General features: G+C 43.0%; 4 protein-coding genes across 5 annotated transcripts in view; 2 read left to right on the top strand and 2 right to left on the bottom strand.

Annotated features, from left to right (window-relative positions):
* Positions 1 to 8895, bottom strand: part of LOC142956018 (SH3-containing GRB2-like protein 3-interacting protein 1) — a 43716-nt gene extending 34821 nt beyond the window's left edge. The window contains exons 1-2 of the mRNA XM_076097302.1: positions 8022 to 8895; positions 7857 to 7887 (exon numbers count right to left, since the gene is read on the bottom strand). The gene's annotated coding sequence lies outside the window, so the exon portion shown is untranslated. The remainder of the gene's footprint in view (positions 1 to 7856; positions 7888 to 8021) is intronic.
* LOC142956022 (phosphatidylinositol 3-kinase regulatory subunit gamma-like) lies at positions 474 to 7851 on the top strand. 2 transcript variants are annotated; one of them, XM_076097311.1, is made up of 10 exons: positions 474 to 829; positions 2876 to 2987; positions 3092 to 3190; positions 3302 to 3482; positions 3601 to 3717; positions 3855 to 3994; positions 4112 to 4288; positions 4409 to 4483; positions 4612 to 4782; positions 4902 to 7851. In XM_076097311.1, exons 1-10 carry the CDS (start codon positions 775 to 777, stop codon positions 5176 to 5178), a joined length of 1404 nt encoding a protein of 467 aa, XP_075953426.1. In that variant the 5' UTR covers positions 474 to 774; the 3' UTR covers positions 5179 to 7851. The 2 variants fall into 2 exon arrangements, with proteins under 2 accessions (XP_075953426.1, XP_075953425.1); XM_076097310.1 differs by having other exon boundaries at positions 475 to 829; positions 3852 to 3994.
* A 12-nt stretch (positions 8896 to 8907) lies between the features above and the next one.
* ipp (intracisternal A particle-promoted polypeptide) lies at positions 8908 to 18750 on the top strand. The gene is made up of 10 exons (XM_076097304.1): positions 8908 to 13342; positions 13697 to 14110; positions 14211 to 14422; positions 14601 to 14820; positions 14965 to 15120; positions 15247 to 15414; positions 15505 to 15642; positions 16205 to 16327; positions 16485 to 16705; positions 16786 to 18750. The coding sequence occupies exons 2-10, from the start codon at positions 13783 to 13785 to the stop codon at positions 17008 to 17010; spliced, it is 1791 nt and encodes a 596-aa protein (XP_075953419.1). The 5' UTR covers positions 8908 to 13342; positions 13697 to 13782; the 3' UTR covers positions 17011 to 18750.
* On the bottom strand, positions 18569 to 20183 carry LOC142956023 (transmembrane protein 69-like). The gene is made up of 3 exons (XM_076097313.1): positions 19995 to 20183; positions 19748 to 19793; positions 18569 to 19572 (listed from the first exon to the last, which is right to left on the bottom strand). The coding sequence occupies exons 2-3, from the start codon at positions 19784 to 19786 to the stop codon at positions 18865 to 18867; spliced, it is 747 nt and encodes a 248-aa protein (XP_075953428.1). The 5' UTR covers positions 19787 to 19793; positions 19995 to 20183; the 3' UTR covers positions 18569 to 18864.
* Positions 20184 to 20308: the final 125 nt, after the last annotated feature.

Raw genomic sequence — 20308 nt, 5'->3', positions numbered from 1 at the left:
ACCTATTCACTGACTGGTAAATTGGGAAAAAGCTAACGTTTCAGAAAAAAATGCTTTAATTCCAAGTTGTAGAAAGTATTTAAACACATAAGGCATAGGTTGTGTTGCCATTAAATGATTCAAGCTTAATAAACTAGGTTTTTCAATTTCCATTCATGCTCTGAAAGGAATTTTTCAGCTGTTAACTGTGCAGGTTGGGGAGAGCTGAATGAAACGGTCTGGAATGAACCATTACAGCTTAGGGTGTCGCTAATGTGGCACACACCAACTATCCGCGAGTGGAATTCACATATTAAAAAGTTATATTGCAAATTATACGTATAAAGCCTTGTTTTCAATTAACTATGAAACATAAACTTGACTGGGAATGATTTACATGACCGTGAGACCTGTAAGAAAAAATCCCCCCCTGCTGTAGGTTGGACCGCGCCAAGATGATGTTACGAACAGCCCTTTAAAGTCGCTCTACTTCCGAGATGAAGTAAAGTAGAGCTCCGCCGCGCAGCAAGAAGGCACGAAGTGACAATCTATCTGTGCGAAATAACCCCAGTTAGACAGGATATGTTGAGGATACACAGTCGGACTTTGGGATGTTTCACGAACTCGGAATCAAAGGACTTTTATTTTTGTCCGAATCTATGCTGGACGTGGCGGTTGCGACTGCACTGAAGTAGTCTACATTTGCGGCAAAAGAAACGACCGTTTTTCTTTATTATTTTTTCATTTACGTGCAAAGACACCAACAGCAACCTGGACTACTCTTTTGGACCAGGAATGGTTTATCCTCCCGAAGGTTTATTCTACATCGAAATGGATCAAGCACCACCAGGTAAGTTAGGGTTAAAGGCAGCCATTGTCTGATCTGCGGAGGGTCCAAAAAAAAAAAATTCGCTTTTTCTTGCTTTCTCCTTTTGCTTGCATCCTTTCATGTAACGCCTTTACTAAAGCTGACAAACGCCGTGCAGGTGATAGTAAAAACGTTATAATGGCCCGGGTCCTCGGTGCTGAGCTCCCCCAGTGGCTTTGCCCAGGCATGCATAGCGCAATTCACTTGCCAATTACGTAATACCTTTCGGTGGAACCAGGCGCAGTGGCTTTCTTTTGTCCCGGGCGCAGATGTCAAAAAAACTTGGGACACAACACGTATGACAGTTTTCGCATCTCTCCCGTAGGAATCAAACGCATTCGCTGCATGCGTGGTGACAACGCGAAGAGTGCATTTTGAGAAAGGGAACGTGGTTTAGAGGGTTGCGTTAATAAAGCGCCGCATGAAACGACCGCTTTGTTCTCCTCTGCAGCCAGCCGTGGTTAATTTGTGCGCTAGCTCTGGAAGTAGGCTAGAGGCAAGCGGGACTAGGCAGCTCGTCTCATGACTTAACTCCGGGCAACTCACGAACACTTCATTTCTTATTTACATTTTGTCACTTGACCTCAACGCGTTATTGGCTTATTAACATGTGCGCAACACTTTAATTGTGGCGCTATAGTGCCTTTTATTCTAAACAACCACCTGGCTAATTTAATTTGACACCAGCTAATTAAAATTGCACCATAATGTAATTAACTGTTTTATGCGTATTATGAATGACTACTGCAGTTGATATGACACAATAGAGTAAGGGCTCAAAGTGATTACTACTGACACACCACAACAACAATACAGACGCGCTTTATTGTTCCTATGATGTCTGTGCTGTAGAGGCACTTTTAATGACACTTCAGACTTCACTGTCTTTTCTGAATTGTACACATTTGATTTGATATTTGTTATTAATCCACACTTATTATTATTTTATTATTATTATTACACGCTCTGTGCTGGTATGCGCGTGTGTGTTTTGGAAGCCGGTAGAGTTTCTTGGCAGGAGACGGATAAGGGGGGGGGGGGGGAGGTGTGCGGATTTAATTTTGCTGAGTTCAGGAGCTTTCGGCTTTTTTACGTTTTCGTGCCCGCCACTGTGCTGTTGCACCTGCCTTTTGTTTATTTTAAGGTCAGGAAAAAGAGGAGAGCGGATGGTGGGAGAAACCCACATTTTCTCCTCTCTGAGGCTGCTCTTGTATTCTCCCCTACTGCCTCATGAAAGGCGCTGTTGTCCCGCAGTGAAATATATCGCCCTTCACCTCCTCTTGATGCGGTTTTAGGGTAAAACGCTTTAGTCGTTCAGCCACGCTCGCAGATAATATTCCATGAAAGGTTGATGGGGAAACTTAAAGAGTGTCTGTTGGCGTGCAATTGTTGTAAAAATGGGAGGGGTGGTCCAAGAGACTCATAATATAATTTATGGATTACTCAATGCCTTTTCGTGCACTTCGGGACAGAGCCAGAGGCTGCTGCAAACTTAACAAGTTGGACTTTTATCTGCCTTGCAAGAGTTGCAGGCAGCTGAGCACATAAAGCGTAGAATTTCTGGATCACTAAAAAGAAAACATGTTTCACATTTGTTGACTGATGGGGCTCAGAAAATGAGGACTGACTGCCACATTTCCCTTTTTTTTTTTTTTTTTTTTTTTTAGTGCTGACCACACTTGGTAATGATTTGGCAAGTGATATCTCTTGGAGACATGCCTGGGCTTGTCCCAAGATCTTGACAAGCTCCGTCAAGCAAGGGTGTGACAGAGTGCATGTGTGTGTGTGTGTGTGTGTGTGTGTGCGTGTGTGTGTGTGCGTGTCGGTTGGGGGGTGGTATACATTCAGAACACTGCATTTGCTAAACATGCATATACACAGACATCCTTGAATGCAATAGTCATAATATTGAGAGAGCCGCATTCACAGTAGGTTCACCTGATCTCATAACAGATCGATGCTATGCGATCTCTGATAGATCCTTTGCATTTCCTTTTCTTAAACTGCCTCTTTCCCTTCTGCTTGTAGCTCTCCCCCCCAGGTCAACCAAGCCAGTGTCCTCCACCATGAACAACAACTGCCCTTCGCCACCTACATATACGCTACAGGACGCCGAGTGGTATTGGGGAGACGTGAGCAGGTAAATGATCTTTAAACACTACAAACACTGAGTATGTGTTGTTTGATTGTTTAGCGTTTTTGGTAAAGTTAGACCCGTTAACCGATAACTGATTTTCCCTTCAGGGATGAGGTGAACGAGAAGCTCCGAGACACACCTGATGGCTCTTTTCTGGTGCGCGACGCGTCCACGAAGCTACAAGGAGACTTCACGCTGACGTTGAGGTAAGCAGTAACGGAGTCTGATCGTAACAGCACGACCACAAACACCATCAACGGGGGTTTCAGTTTTACATCAATAATCTAATTTTGCGATACGACGCTCCGCTTTCTCAGGAAAGACGGGCACAACAAGCTGATCAAGATTTACCACTGCGATGGGAAGTACGGCTTCTCCGACCCCCTCACCTTCACTTCAGTGGTGGAGCTCATTTGGCACTATCAGCACCACCCGTTGGTGGAGTACAACGCCACACTGGACCTAATGCTCACGCATCCCGTGTCCCGCTTCCAGCAGGTCAGTAAGCGCCAGTATTTTCATTTTCAAGAGTCTGAAAGCTTAAAAATGTTTATTGTTTTAATACGGAGGATTATCAACTGTACATATTAAGTGTCGTTTTTTAATTTGACTTCAGGTGAAAGGGGACAGTGTCGATGTCGCTGGAAGAAAGCTCAAGGAGGTTCACTGTCACTATCAGGAGAAGTCAAAGGAGTTTGATCGGCTTTATGAAGCTTTCACAAAGACCTCACAGGTAAAAGCAAACCTATTAAATGAGCCCTGCATGTTCCCGACTGTCTGTGACATCAGTACTTATTCTGAACAGTGGGATTTACATTGATCGGTCTCCTGAGTCTTTTCTAAGTGGATGTATTGTTTGTGACAAAGGAGATCCAGATGAAGCGAACAGCAATTGAGGCCTTTAACGAGACGATGCTGATCTTTGAGGAGCAGTGTCGCGAACAGGAGCGCTACGGAGAAAAGTTTGAGATGAATAAGCAGTCCGAGGGAGCCGACAAAGATCTGGAGAGGTAATTCATTACATCACGGTCCCAAGAATGTCCCTAAATTTGGTTCAATTTGGCTGCATGTAGAGCCATCGTCGTGAACTGCATTCAGACCTGTGACCTTTACTTTCCCCTTGTTAGCTTTTTGATAAATTATGAGAAGCTGAAGTGTCGTCTCGGGGAGATATACGAGAGCAAAATCCATCTGGAGGATGACTTGAGAACGCAGGTGGAGGACTACAGAGAGACGGACAGGAAGATTAACAGCTTGCGGCCTGACATCATCCAGCTACGCAACATCAGAGACCTGTACCTTAAGTAAGTGTACTGTCACAACATTGTTTGTGGTATCTGCGGAAAATATTTCTCTCGCCGTTCCGTAAAGTATAACTATTCTATATCAAGATTAAACCTTTTCTTTACGCTTCTCCTTACTAGCTGGCTTAATCACAAAGGCGTCAGGCAGAAACGCATAAACGACTGGCTGGGGATACTGAGTGACAGCCTTGATGAGTAAGTATGGAAAGAAACATTTAACAATGCAACTTTTAGCTTATAAATGAGAGACTTTTAACACAATTGTTACGGAGGTGTTACAACACAACTCTTATTTTTTTTTTTTTTTTTCTTTTTTTTTTCAGCACATATGTGTTAAAGGGAGACGAGAAGAATTTGCCACATCAGGATGAGACAAACTGGTTTGTTGGCGAGCTGAGCCGGACGCAGGCCGAGGAGATGCTTCAAGATAAGGCTCCTGGAACGTTCCTGATCCGCGAGAGCAGCAAACAGGGATGCTACGCCTGCTCTGTTGTGTGAGTGTAATCATTTTGGAAAGCAGTATCTGGACCACGGATCGAATTTTTGAGATTATTATGCATGTTGTAATTGTGCGACACTCACTGATGAGTTTTCTTTCCTTTATTTATTACAGCGTGAATGAAGAAGTGAAGCATTGTATGATCTACAGCACACCGCAGGGATACGGCTTTGCTGAGCCGTACGACGCCCACTGCTCACTGAAAGACCTTGTCCTGCACTATCGCCTGCACTCCTTAGCGCAACACAATGACGCCCTGGATGTTCGGCTGTCGCATCCCGTGTACGCGAAAGCTGCAGCCACCACGCCTTCTCAACACGCAGATGAACGCAAACTCTTACAGACTCCGAAACACACGGCGGGGCTCCCGCCTGCCGCTCCAGAGATGTAATCCATTGGGAAAGAGACAAAAAAAAAAAAGGACATGTTTACTGTATCCTGCGAGAATGACTGCATCGAATGTGCATCGTGTTACGTTTTGCACTACAGTGATTCCATCGTTTCTGTGAATGGGATTTCACAGATTGAAGTGGGAGTGGAACTTGAATGTCAGCTTGAACTTTTTTATTTTTGTTTTCGAAGAGACTGTTTAAGCTTTTATTATTTTTAAATTTTTTTTTTTGTACTTCATTTATTGCCGATTGTTTAATGGACACCTTTTTCGGTGGGGAGGTTGACAACCAGAAAATTGCTCACTGACATCGGGTGCTGCACCTTTGTTAGACTTTGACTTTTACAACCAGAGTTGCTGGAGATGTCCATTTCTCTAGTTAAATTGTATTCAGTTCTGAAAATTTGACCAACAGTTTAGAAATATATTTGGAGTTATATTTGTGCCTCATTCTTGAGCGTGTGATGGCACATTGTGAGCACAGAAAAAACACTTTTGGAACACATGATTTATATTTAGTCGATGAATTATTTATCATGGAAAGACAATTTTAATTTGAGCAAAAGAAAAAAAAATGTTTTTTTTTCTCCTCAATAAATGTATTGACCTATTTGCTAATATCCACGTAAGCACAGAATGAGAACCTCTTTAACATCTGCCCTCTCGATGTGTACATTTCATTAAATGTAATGGTTTTGTTGGGCAGAGGGTGCTACTCCTCATTTTGTAAGAATGCCATAATGTGGTTTATAGTAATTACTCAATTAAGTCAGCTAGCCATGTACATATTCAGAGCTCTACACACTGCTCTGGCAATCACAAAGGAAGCCAATTAGCTCAGCTAGCTACTTCTTATATGACAGACGTTAGCTAGCAACCGAGATAACTAGGCTGCAAGCTTATAAAGTAAACAGTAACTAACAAAGGTTCATAAAACCAGGTATGTCACCAAACCTGCTTAGACTGGAGCGGCTTATAATCCTGTTTATCTTCTGGTGCTTCCCTACTCTCCGAGTAACCGAAAATACTAACAATCACAAAACTGATTGTTAGTTTTGTGATCATAAAACTAACAATCATAAAAACTCCGGTTTTATGATTGACTGGCATTGTGGCATATTGTAACACGCCGAATCGGAAGTAAATCTACATCGTGGCCAAACGGGGGAATTACAATTTCCAGTTCTGTCACGTGATGCCATGGGGCCTAGAAAGATTGTTCCCCAAAGACTTACAGTGGGAAAGAGATGTCTGTAACTTGGCTGACAATTTTTGTTTGACACTTGAATAGCCCTCATTTTAATCATTCGGTCCTAAACGTTGTAAAATGCGTAAGACCGACGGAAGATCCGGGTAATTTTATACCCCGAGGTCAAACTTTTTTTTTGCTTCATGCGCCACTGAGCAACTTTACCTAGGAATGAACTGAGCCTCCACCGCCGAACACAGTTGTCTTTACACATCCATGACGAGATGTTGAGAGTAAGAGAAACAGTGAACTAGTGTCAAGTCACACATTGAGAGTGGAAACGAGTAAAACTGTGGCGCAGGTGTGGATAACAGGCAACACTGTCAGAAGTGTGTGTGTTTTAGTTCACTCAAATTAAATAATTCTTTGCATGACACTCTAAAAAAAATACAATTTCTGATTGTAAAATGTATTTTTCTGTGCTCCAAATGTCCCGTTGTGTTCTCATGAGTGAGAGATGCGTTACTACTACTTGGTGCATTTGTGCGGGGGGGAATGGTGCTGTAAACAGGCTGATTTCCGTCATACTGGTTTGGTGGACCAAACCGTTTTTTGGGGGGGTAAATGCCACGTGTGAATATGTGAAAAGTCGTGGTGCATCTTGACAATTTGCCCCTTTTCTTAACAAGACATTCATATACAGTGGACAACTATGTAGCATTAACATCCTGTAGAATACCATTGTAAGAGCATACTCAATGTTATAACCATTGACCAAAGCACTTAATAGTGAGCAAAACTACAGCCCTGTTAAGTCTGGTTATTGCAATTTGGGCGAGGGGAGGGCAATTAATGTACACCTGCTGATGTGCTGATCAAAACATAATCTGAAGTACTGTATGTTATATTCTGTTACTCAAAGAAGTATAACCTTTTTGTATTCTATATATATTTTTTCTATAAACTTGCCACAAGATGAAAGCTTGAAGAAAGTGCAATCCAACAGTATTTCTACTGTTGCAGTGTGTGACGATGATGATGGTGGTGGTGAAGGTAATGCTGTTATGAGAGGTTGACATTTGCCACAAAAATGCACTCTCTTTGGTGGTGTCGGTATGATGTGGCCTCCGATGTTTGTGTGAACTGCCAGAGGTCCGGAAGTATCCTGCCTCCATTACTTGAACTGTGGCATTGCTCGAGCTATGAATGTTTTTTTTCATGACATGCAGCCTACATAGCTTAAGAGGAAAGCAATCCATGTTGAACTTGGCACATTTTTCAAGTTTGAGGACAATAGATACTCTGTACAGAGAAACTGTAAAATGTATTTCTGAGGTTGGTTTATGGAAAGGAGGGTGATTAAGCCTCTTATAAAAATATAACTCCACTGGGGGATTGAGGAAACTCCTCGGGTGAAGCTAAGCAATGTGAGATCCTGACCTTTTTCTTGCTGAAAGACAATAAACTGATGAGGGTTTTGTCAACTTACGTAATCGGTTGCTTTCTTTCACAGTCTATTGCTGAAAAAAAAAAAAAACAGGCACTGTGCATTGTGTCGGTTTTTTTCACTTACGGTATTTCTTTGACACGAGTAGAAATATCCAATACAAAGCATAGACTGACAAAATGAGATAAGTAGTTCAGTAAAATGCACCGTATGTCTCTAGTGGAGCCGTTTGTCGTCCTTTGAGCTTATCCTCGGGTCAGCAGAGATAGGAGGCAGCGAGGGCACCGGAGGACACGCTGTGGACAGATGGAAGAGAAAGGAAGCGATAAGACAATAGCAGGATATGTGCCGGCCCTTTCCCTACTCAGCCCGGGCCGCCGTTGAGTCACCAGAAAACAATTCATCAAACCTACTTCACGAGGAATTTGCCCCGTTGTTAAAGACGACTTTCCTGAAGCTCCTGTGAAAGGAATGCCGCTCATCCGTGTGCATTTAGCCCCAGCTAGCTTGAGTTTGGTTATTATTATGTTGATAAATGGTTTTATTGTTTCGTTTTTAATAACCATCTATAAAGATACACTTGTGTTTGTCACTGATGCTGACGAGTACCCTCAACCCCGGTGACACCACCACTGGTCCTCCGTGAGCAGAGCAACAGGTGGCCTCTTTCAACTATCACATGAAGTCTGTGTTAGGTAAGGATTAATGAGGTGCACAGGGCAGGGATGTTCTGGGGTAGAGCCTCAGTTCCAGGCCACGGATTACTCCCTCTTACCTGTGTGTCAGCACACAGAGAGAGCTGGTGGACAGGCATGCATTGCGTGCCCTGCTAGGATGGACCCACCAGATGCAGGGGGAGGTCGATAGAAAAGACAGAACAGACCATACCAACAGCTGAGTCACACTCAGGAGAGAGTGGGTAGAGAAAGTGTGTGGGGTAGACGGACAAGGGGAGGAGGAGGAACAGGAAAGAGTGCATTTTTCTACCTCCTGTACAGGATGGTATGAAAAAAAAAATGAAGGCCGGAAAGGTGAAGTTAGGCTGTTGCTCTATTTCCTTCGACCTGAAACTACCCCCCCCCCCCCCCCCCCCCCCCGCTTTACCCCTAAGCTATTTGCTTTCACAGCACTTCAGCATTTTACTGCCCAGTCCCACTTTTCATTGGCTCCTTGAATCAAAGTTTAATCTATGTAAAAGCCCCCACGTCTTTTTTCTTGCTCATACACATAGTACTTATCTTCCCTTTCTCTTCCCTTATCGGTACACCTCAGTCGCATAAACTCGCTCGTTTAAATTCATAGTCATTGTGCTTTACAGTTCTCAATTTAAATAAGTTCTGGCCGTGGGGGGGGGGGGGGCAGGACGAATTACCTTTGGAGTCACGCCTAAAATACACACACACACACACACCATCAACTGTCTCACAGGCTCACGGAGGAAGAGGTTTTCGCTTTCAGTTTGGCAGCAGCCAATCGCGTCTCTCCTCCCCTCTGTCTCCGTCCGATTCTAGCGTTTTCACGCTACCCGACGAGCCAATGGGAGGCCGAGAACGTGCCGGTGTGACGACCAATCAGCGACCAGTTGCTATGTTGGAGGCAGAATCGATAAGAGGCATTTTTTTTCCCCCTCTCTCTCTCTTTTTTTTATTTTTTTACTAGCTCACATTATAGCTGGCTTATAGGCTGAAGGCAAGAGATCCTGTTGCCTGCCAAGCAGCATGTAGGCTACAGACTGAACCCTTAAACATACCAGCTCCACGTTTCCTTTGAAACCTCTCTAATACCACCACAAATAGACATAACAGTTTGTCTGTATATTGTTTATCTGTGTGTTTGAATGTATCTTATATGCAGTGAATGCATCTATAAATTAACAATTTCGGTTCACAGGTTGTTCACCCTTGTTGCGTTGTTGAGGTCATGGAAAAAGCTAGAAATTGCTTCCAGGCCTGGCTGGATTATGGGAAACTGATGCACAATCAAACAGTTTCACAAAGAAAATGATGTTGTGAAAGTTTGTACGTGAGCTTCTCTCTTCAGGTACTTTATTCCTCAATATTTTGGCTATCATTTAAAGAATAGCCCAAATGTCTGGTTACTTGCAGTAAGCCCCCAATACAGGCTGAACAATACCTTGAAGGCTACAGTGAAGAGGCTGTTGTACATGTTCAACAAAATATTTAGGATAACATTTAGGCACACAGGGATTTTTAAGACATATGACCTACCAGACGTCTCTTGCTTTACTGATCTGTGAACTCAAATAAAAACAAAAAAAGAAGAAAATGACACTAGATCATGGATCCTGAATCAAATCAGTTTAGAATGAATCATTATATGAATTGCAACTTTAACTTGTATTTCAAGTTCACTAAATTAGAAGTGAAATTGCATGGAATAACTTCACTAAAGAAACTTTAATGATAAAGAAGAATTACCCGCTGTGGCGTCACTTACTAGTCACTGATGATTCATCTATTTGCAATGTCGGGGACCTCTGGTGACAGTGATTGAAGTCGGGCCTCAGATCACACTGAGATGAGAGGTGACACTGAGCAAGCTCTTATTAGGGGACAACTTAATGCTGCTTGCTGACAAACTACTCAGGGGGAAATGGCAATCCAGATCCATAACCACATCAGATTCACATATACCATCTTAGACGGGGATGGAAGATGATCCCAGCTCCTTGAAACAGGTCGAGCAAGATACTCAACTCTAAAATTATAACCTTCCTTTTGGATAAATGCTCCACAGCTTGCATGGCACACATATTACATTGTACTTCTATTTCTCAAGGGAAAAAAATCCTCACTAATGATTTCAGCGTCCCGCAAGCTCTCAGGACAATCTCATTGTGGGAGTTCAGCTCTCAAATAGATTAAAAAGAACCAGCAGGCTCATGGCCAGAAAAACCAACGTTGCACCGGACCGACTGCATGCAGATGACTGAGGAGCTTCAGAGTTCAAATCCAAAAATCCAGCTCGGTCTGAAAGCATAATGCTGTATGTACATTGTAGGAGGTGAACTCAATCAAGATAAAGTAGGAATTACGCAACTCACAAGTCCTGTCAGGTGATCGGAGAAGCTTTGCAGATGAGATAACTTTTGAAACTATAATGTATTTGTAATAAGAAGGATATTGTATGATCAACACAAAATAAAATACCCTCATCATACAACAGATATCTTTACATAATAAGTTATATGTAAAAACTCGTACAGAGCCCTTTTATTACTTGTTTTGCATTATTTGGTTTGATTTTAAATCAAGTACAAGTACCAAGTAAAGGCTGAACTCTACCCCGTAAGAACCCTTTGGCTGTCAGCTTCCTCTCATGATGTTTTTCTTTTTTGGTGACTGCAACGTCTAGCCAGTAGACAGAGCCCTGATGAAAAAGTCAGACATACCCTGCACTTAAAACAGAATGGTAATTATGGTGAACGCTTTCCATAGGATGACCCTCACACTATTTACTTTTTCTCCCACTACATGGGAGATTCTGGGAGCAAGGCAAACACTCTGCCTCCCATCACCACAATGGAGATACATGGTGATTGGTGAAAATGATGACAAGTAAAAACATTGCCAATAGGAGAAAAAAAAATGAGAGACTAGAGCCATTCCTAAAAGAAATAAAAGCATAATGACACCCTGTAACAGAATCCCGTTCACAAAAAGAAGGCTATGTCACCACATACAAATTCATTTTAGCACGTACTTATTAAAACCTGTTTTACAGGAAACACCTGCCCAGGCAGCATAAAGAACAAAAGGAAAAGGAAAAGAAACACATTCATATCACAAATGAAACACATAAAGCCTTAACACGAGGGATAACACACGGGAACTCTGCAATTAAATTAATTTAAAGGATTTAGCAGAGGCAACTTTATGCATCTCTAGTAATGAAGTCAGTCAAACAACGACAAATGCCTCTCAACTAACCACATTCTGACGGACATATTATCACGCTGGACTTGTAGAGAACATGTGTGTCCCTCACTAACATGCATCATCTATTGATTGAAGGGAGTCTGTTGTCAAACTTATGAGAAACGAATGAGGCTTTTGAATTACACACCGGCACTGATCACAAATATGTAACGTGAGTAACGCTACTCAGGCTTGGGTGGAAAGTGACAGTGCTCGAGCTCGAGCCACCATTGACAAAAACAAAGGCTGAAGGTTACATCGTTCCAAATTTTTATATTTTTGGGCTCCTATGATAAACATGTTGCCAAATTAAGATTGTTTTGTTCAGCATTTAAATGGGGTAATTTAACAAAAGGTATCACATTACAGGTTAAAACATTACAACGGTTCAAGTTTGCTCATGGAAAGATCAATACTGAAAGTATATCATGAAAAATAGTAGTATTATAATGCATATATGATATGTGTGAAGTATTTATTCATTTGAGTAAAGTTAGGCTGTCATCACAGATTTATTTTGGCGAACAAATTATGCTTTTCATGTTCCTAAACCTTGTAGTTTCTCAGGGCAGACAAGTAACATAGTAAGTCTAGATTTTCAAATAGCTCCCAAAATATTTGAGTGATAGGGAAAGTTAGTATTTTTTCAAAAGGGCGAGCTTTGCTTTATATTAGTTTACTCAGAGTCCATTACAGCTGTATCCAATAAGCTAATTGTTCAGCTGAGAAAATGGAAATGATGGATGTCCTTTAGGGAAACAGAACACGCTGGAAATGTAATAACAATACAGGGCAGACCAAACCAAACGTGTAGTACAAAGGGTTGCCAGGTTGGCACACATCTACCTTTGAGTTTTAATTGGCCAACGTTGGTGCCACCTCATATTCTCTCGTACATCACTGGCTGTTAGTTTCTGGGTGACACATTGAAACAGCAGGAAATACAAATAAAGTGACAGTTAAAATACTTTTTTCCTGCAGCCTAACTGTCACAGGCATTTTTATAATAGGCCCAGGCAATGCTAAAGTTGTGTAAGTGATAACGGGTTTCCAACCTAATATTTACATCAATTTGATGTCAAGCTACTGATGTAAACAAACCAGACTGCTCATTGCCTGTTGTCTAAAACGTAGTGTTCAGTGGAAGAGGTTACAGCCAATACAGTGGAAGATGGCTGCATTTAAAATGACCCTGCTGCTATAGGCTGACATGCTGAGAATAATATGATAATTTAACTACATGGTAGGTTTCTGTGGGTTGTTGTCAAGGACTTTCCATTTGTTTAACTTCTTGTTCAAAGGCAACACTGCCACCTGGTGTTGTGTGTTATAACAAACTCCAAACTGAGAATAATTGCGTAAACTGACGGGGAAACAAATTAAAATTTAAACTAAATGAGCCATACCGTCGTGTAATCTAAAGTTCCGTCTCCCAGGACTGTCAATACAAAACAACAAATGATGCAGATACATTAAAATGCAACATTCTCGAGGATTGATTAGTTATGACTGGACTGGAGATGCCAGACCAGAGCAGTCGATCCAGTGTTGACAGTCCGGAGGGCGACATCCTCATCAGTAAACTTATGGGTAAGTCGCAGCTAAAATCAAGCTGATTTTCGACATTTTTTTTCCCAACTTAAATCCGTAATACTCTTTAAGTTGACACTGTCGGAGAAGGGATTAATTGATCTGTGAATGTGTCTCATTACAGTTCATTTGATTGATGAACATGGTTGAATCCACCCTGGTATGCCTGTTGGCTAGCATGTCTGGCTAACTGCGGTAGTGGGTGTTTCTTTTTATAAGCAATATATCAACAGGGTGACGGACAGTGACTTTGACTTCAACCATGAGACAGTCAACAAAGTTTATGGCTTATAATATTGCCGATATTTCCAGGCGTGTCACTGACTCCGGGTTGTTTTGTCGTTGGTGCATCAGTTCGTGTGTCTTTCAGGTCTGTTTCATGCTGAGACTCACTGAAGAGGTGGGCCTCCCATGTTTAACACAGACCGACCCCAGCTGCCATGTCCTCCACCTCTATGTCAACATCCACTGGCTTTGTTGGTGGTGATGCCCAGGCGGCGTCCGAGCAGGCTCTGCTGGCCTCAGACCGCTACGCCAAGCTCATCCTGGCCCAGATGAACAAGATGCGGCTCCGCACCGACTTCTGTGACGTGGGGCTGAGGGTCGGCAGCCGGGTCTTCCGGGTCCACAGGCTGGTGCTTGCTGCCAGCAGCCCGTACTTCTCCGCCCTCTTCTCCGGGGGGATGAGGGAGGCGGATAAGGAGGAGGTGCAGATCCTCGGAGTGGAGACTGAAGTCTTTGAGGTTTTGCTGGACTTCATATACACAGGTGCGCGTCCATCCAGATGTTCCCCGTCATCACCTTCCACAACATCTGTGTAATTTTGTACCATTTTTGCTGAGTGGCTGTGTGTACCCTCTCCTATCAGGTGTGATCAGTGTGACAGTGGAGAACGTCCAGGAGATGATGGTGGCAGCAGACATGCTGCAGTTGAACGAGGTGGTGTCGATCTGCGGAGAGTTCCTCAAGGGCCACATGGACCCGTCCAACTGTGTGGGCATCTTTCAGTTCCTGGAGCAGATCGCCTGCATGGACATGTTGGAGTTTACTGAGAACTACATCCATGTTCACTTTCTGGAGGTATGAAACAATATGTTATATTATCTCTCTGACAATACTCACCTTATAGTGTGTGTGTGTGTGTGTGTGTGTGTGTGTGTGTGTGTGTGTGTGTGTGTGTGTGTGTGTGTGTGTTGCTGTCAAACTCTGTTCCAGATTTAGTTTGGTGCTAACGGATCGCCTCTATTAACTGCTTTAGGTGTGTGTCACCGATGAGTTCAGGGGCTTGTCGAAGGATCAACTGGTGAGGCTGCTGAGAAGTGAGGAGCTGAGAATTGAGGACGAGTACCAGGTATTCACTGCAGCCATGGACTGGGTTCTCCAAGATGTGGCAAAAAGGAAAAAACATGTAGTGGAGGTGTTGGAACCCGTCCGCTTCCCTCTGCTGTCTCCACAGAGACTGTTCAAGTACATAGAGGGTGAGGGACACATAATATTTCACACATCCCTTTTATATTTGATATTCTTTTTGATTTCTACTCACAATAATTGCTATACAATTGAGTAGGTCACGCCTGGTAAACAACATCTTGAAATGTTTGACATTTTGACTATTTTTAAAGGTATTACGGACTTTAGCCTGCGGGTGGCGCTGCAGACTCTGCTGAAGGAATACACTGAAGTCACAAAGTCTCCCAAAGAAAATAAGATGTACAGTCAGCTGCAACCAGCCAAGATGAGACCCAGGAGAAAAGCCAGGAAATACCTCTATGCCATAGGTTATTTTCAAATCTTGTATCAACATAGAAGAGTAACCAGATGCATTTTGGGGAATAAAGACTGTATCTCAGTTGTTCCAAATAAGAAATGCCATTTAATCTCGGACTTTTACTTCCTGGTGGCAGGAGGCTACACTCGGCTGCAGGGCGGCCGATGGAGTGACAGCCGGGCATTGAGTTGTGTGGAGCGCTTCGACACCTTTAACCAGTACTGGACCACCGTGTCGTCCCTGCACCAGGCCCGCAGCGGGTTGGGGGTCACCGTACTGGAGGGCATGATCTACGTGGTGGGAGGTGAGGGAGAGCTGAGGCCGTGTTTGTGTTTGTGTTCAAGCCCAAAAATAAAATAACCTCAACAAGGAATCTTTTTTTTTCTCTCACCAGGGGAGAAAGACTCGATGATTTTTGACTGCACTGAGAGATACGACCCAGTGACCAAGCAGTGGGCCGCTGTGGCGTCTCTGAACTTTCCGCGCTGTGGAGTTGGAGTCTGCCCCTGTCATGGAGCTCTGTATGCACTCGGTAAATGCCACACTATCACCATTTTTAACCAAAATACAGGAAGTTTTTAAAGGCGCAAACCATCGATTTTTAAACATGATGCTGAGTTTGTTAGTCATGGTTAGTGCTACTCAGAAACAGTTGCATAATGTCTTCTGTGGCTCTGCAGAGTCTGAATCATTTTCTCAGACTTGACAAAAGCTCTTCAGGAGTTGGAGCACTTGAGTCAATACTGGGGTGAAAGTGACAGATACCTGGTGGGAAAGGTTTAATGAAATCTGCTATTGAGTTGCATTAAGTGAAATGTAGGATGTAGTGTTTATAATAATAAGTAGACGTATTATGCTTGTAGATTATGAAACAAGAAAACAAAGACTTACAAGCAATGACACAGCTAAGACTGGGTCATAGAATCTCATCAATATCAGACCAAAACAACATGGAAATACAAGCATTAAAATACCACAAATTACATTGTGAAATGATAAAATTGCAAATAGTAAGTGCAATTCAACCAATAACCAGCATCTTGGCACACGTCAGACAAAAAGCATGAGCTGATGATTGCACTGTGCCTCTGTAGGGGGATGGATTGGCTCTGAGATTGGGAAGACCATGGAGCGATACGACCCAGAGGACAACAAGTGGGAGGTCATCGGCAGCATGGATGTTCCTCGGTACTATTTTGGCTGCTGTGAGCTACAAGGTGTGTTCCTCCCGGTTTGTTGAAGTGCTTTTCTCAGTGTTGCCGCTGAACTCCCCTTCTCACTTCGGTTTACCACAGTGTATTTCTTTACTTCTCTGATGACTTGTACTCTCGGTGAAGCGGCTCTAAACTAAACGCTGTTGTCTCTCTCTCTCAGGGTTTATTTACGTGATTGGAGGAATCAGTGATGAAGGAATGGAGCTGCGTTCAGCCGAGGTGTATGACCCGATCTCCCGCCGATGGAGCGCTCTGCCCGTCATGGTCACGCGTCGAGCCTATGTGGGCGTCGCCTGCCTCAATAACTGCATCTACGCCGTGGGCGGCTGGAACGAGGCCCTCGGTGCACTGGAGACAGTGGAGAAGTACTGTCCAGAAGAGGTGAAGTGGGACCATTTCATATTTCTGTAATATCTGTGTCCCCAACAGTGTCCTCACCGCTGTAACTGGTCTTTCTACAGGAGAAATGGGTGGAGGTGGCTCCAATGTCTACTGCCCGTGCAGGCGTGTCAGTGTCGGCTGTTAACGGGCTGCTGTACGCCGTCGGCGGCAGGGCCGCCAGCAGAGACTTCTCCGCCCCGGTGACTGTGGACTCGGTGGAGATCTATGACCCTCATCTGGATACCTGGACGGAAGTTGGCAACATGATCACCAGCCGCTGTGACGGCGGGCTTGCTGTGCTCTGATAGCCAGGAATAGTCAACTTGTGGACATCCATATCAGCACTTGAATCATCCCAAAACTGCATTGACTGAAAAAAAAAAAAAAGCTGTACCTTAAGAAGCACAAAATTGTGTTTCTGTCTCGTGTAGGCTTTCGCGTGATCATAGATGTTATTTATACATGGATTGGACATGTTTTTCCTTTTTTATTTCTCCAGAACGTTTGACATTCATTGAACATATGACAGCAGATCTGAAACTGGAAAAACTGCCAAAACTACTTCCACCGATACACGACTCGTCTGGGTCTCTATTTTCAATCCACTAAATACTTTTACAGGAATATCAGTGGAAACAAACTAGTATTTGAAGACAAAGCGATCGTTGCGATAAGGATATTTTTCATAGCAGAGTTCTATTTTAGCTGGAGTTCTGCTCCTTTGGGAACAGTTCTTGGATAACATGTGAAAGCACTGTTTGTTTGTTTTGTTGATTTTCTCTTTATTTTTTCTTCAAGAAACGTTTGAGGCGAGTGCGTTGCTACTTGGAGGATTTATCAAACCACTTGAGCCGACTGAATAATGGAACCAAAGCTCCATGGGAAGTGGTTCCTGTAAACAATTATAAACTTGGAACAGCACACCAGAGCAGTTATTCCACTGGGTTATTTTTGTATATATATGATACTGTATATAATAGTGCCTCCTCTTAATCACTATTTACACTCAAGGGTGTTTGGTCTGGTCATTTCACTCCTGACGTTACTAAAATTTAGATTTCAACTTTCTGATGTTGAGATAAGCAACATCATTATAAGATAATGTCTGAACCGGTATGTAGAAATATTTGTACCTTTTTTATGGTAAGTTATCTCATGTTTCCTCTTTGGGTGTTGGGAGTTCGTCACATTTGCAAGCTGACTGAAGTCGTTGCACAGTAACAGTACTTCCAATCCATAGTAATAGCTTTTATTGATTGCTTTTCAAACTCGATAAAAGAATAATGTTCTTGCTGGGTTTAAACTTCACCTACGTTACCGCTCTCCTTATTTAGGATAGTTCAAATTTTAAAAACTTAAAGCTGTAATATCACATTGATTTTGCACATACAAGTCAAACACATCTGAGTCGACTGTATACGTTTGCAAGAGATTTTCTGCACTGTGCAAACAAGAAAATATTGGACCGCTTACCTCCAGCTCTGCCACTAAACTCAGCACTCGTGATTTACACGGAACATTTACGTTGAACGTCAATCTCCAGTAAAACTCAGTGAGATATATTTTGACCTTAAAGGTTGTGATGTGTGAAAATGTATCTCCTTTATGTGACTAATTTAAATTCTGGTGTCTGAGTCGTATATTGTAAAGTGAAAGAGATCGGTGAGGGTGTTTTTGAACCGTTAACATTAATAACAGAACTATACTGACTCGTATCGGTTTGGAGTTGGAAAAGAAAGGTATGCAAATAGTCCAATGTTTATTGTCCCCAATTTGCTCATTATAAATTGCCATAATCAAACACATTTCAATAAGGGTACTTTGTGTCTGTTCTTTTCACAGCAAAGAATGATTTTACAAATGTTTTCTGATAAATGTTTTATTAATTTCAAAGTCTCTCTTGTTTGACATTTTTATTTTTTAAACTCGCTGGAAATTTCTGTGCCTATTTTGCAACTGTTCTTAATCATTTTCTAAATGATATGCTACAGCTATACATGTCACATTTGTCCCAAAAGATATTAAACATATTATAGGTAACAAAATGACTGCTGTGCTTTGGTGTACTGTATGAACCCACCTGACTGTCTGCACATCTGCATCTAATTTCATATTTATATTGAGTCCAAATGGCTCAAAATACAAACTGTCCTCTTAAATTAGTTCTGAATCTCTTTGATCTTCTTCTCAGTGCAGAGGTTTTTAATTGTCAGGGTAGCCACCAGTGAGAAGGTGGCGACCAGAGTGAGAATAGTCCGCATGGCTTTGAACCAGGAAGGGTAGCCTGGTAGCAGGGTCAGGTCATAGTGCAGAGAGAGACCCAGTCCCATAATAACTACCAGGGCTCCCTCTGCAATGTTGTCCCTGCAGAGCAGTGCCAGCCAGGCCAGAAGGGAAGGCACCACACTGTTGCCCAAGTTCATCCAGTCAGGCTGAGCAGGACTACCGGCAGGGAGGGCAAACCCCCAGCGGGCACCTCCCAGGAAGGAGACTATAGAGGCTCCATAGACAACTTGAGCATATGCCAGTTCAGGGTAGAAGGACTGTGTGACAGCCATCAGGAGAGGGACAGACAGGAAAGGGATGAGCCCCGAGAGACCGAGGTAAAGAGCTGGTTTGGGAGCCTGGGCGAGGGCCCTCAAACTGAAACCCTCTTTGCGGTCGCCTTTCTCCGAGGTGCCTTGTGAATCCCTGTGGCATAGACGTGAGACCGGCCAGCTCACAGGCCTGATGCTCAACAACCCGTTGGTGGGAGTTAGTCTGGATGGCATTGACCCCGAGGAGGCTCTGGAGTGAAACGGCTGCTGAGCTTTTGTTGTCATGTTTGGTGCTCTGGTTGTCTGCTGAAGACATCTCCATACTGGAACCTGAGAATATAATAATCATAGAGGTGCATAAACATCATGAGTGGGCAGAATCAAAGGTTTGGACCCAGGCAATACACATCATGACTTCTTGTTATAATGCTGGCACACATAGTACCTCTCTATTAATGAGAAAGAAGCAAGCTGTATTGATCAACAGTCAAAGTATCTTTCTCACCCCAGAAATGATGCGTCTTCCAGATGCAAATCTAATCATCCTCTATCTGAAAAAGAGACGTTATTAATTAGTAATCAAACACTCTGCATAGCACAAACACACTGAAGTTATATTTATGATATAACAACCGCGGGCTAACGGTGGTGCCATTAACAGCTAGCATGCATAATCTCAACCTGATGCAACACAGGGCTATCCGATTGTAACAACCAATAAAACACAGCTGTTGCAATTAACTAAACCTTACCCTTTAATTATTTGTCATCCAATGGTGTGCCACGGCCACTGCAGGCACAATTGCATGGAGTTAGTAGGTACTAAATGAATGTTAACTAGCTAAACTAAAGGTCGTTTGCAGGCTACCATTCTATCTGTGCTCGACTAAATGCCTGTCTCCTACTGAATAAGGCCGATGCTGGTTGGGCTGTCGGTGGCGGGGGAGGTATTAAGTTATATTCAAGATGGCAAAATCCCCATGTCCGTGGTACCAACACCATGTTCTCGAATATATATTATTAAAAAATATTTTAAAAAACATCGTGTGATAATTTCACATGTGGA

The sequence above is a fragment of the Anarhichas minor genome, unplaced genomic scaffold (assembly GCF_050575085.1).
Source record: "Anarhichas minor isolate MPS153535 unplaced genomic scaffold, ASM5057508v1 ptg000024l, whole genome shotgun sequence".
NCBI lineage: Eukaryota > Metazoa > Chordata > Actinopteri > Perciformes > Anarhichadidae > Anarhichas > Anarhichas minor.
Note: the sequence above shows the minus strand (reverse complement) of the source record. Positions and strands in the feature narration are given on the sequence as shown.

Coding starts and splice junctions, on each gene's coding strand:
- LOC142956022 (XM_076097310.1), top strand. CDS start 775: ATGGTTTATCCTCCCGAAGGTTTATTCTACATCGAAATGGATCAAGCA. Junction 830..2,875: donor AATGGATCAAGCACCACCAG/GTAAGTTAGGGT, acceptor TTCTGCTTGTAG/CTCTCCCCCCCAGGTCAACC. Junction 3,718..3,851: donor CTTTCACAAAGACCTCACAG/GTAAAAGCAAAC, acceptor TTTGTGACAAAG/GAGATCCAGATGAAGCGAAC.
- ipp (XM_076097304.1), top strand. CDS start 13,783: ATGTCCTCCACCTCTATGTCAACATCCACTGGCTTTGTTGGTGGTGAT. Junction 14,111..14,210: donor GCTGGACTTCATATACACAG/GTGCGCGTCCAT, acceptor CTCTCCTATCAG/GTGTGATCAGTGTGACAGTG. Junction 15,415..15,504: donor CATGATCTACGTGGTGGGAG/GTGAGGGAGAGC, acceptor TTCTCTCACCAG/GGGAGAAAGACTCGATGATT.
- LOC142956023 (XM_076097313.1), bottom strand. CDS start 19,786: ATGATTAGATTTGCATCTGGAAGACGCATCATTTCTGGG. Junction 19,573..19,747: donor GAAGACGCATCATTTCTGGG/GTGAGAAAGATA, acceptor TTATATTCTCAG/GTTCCAGTATGGAGATGTCT.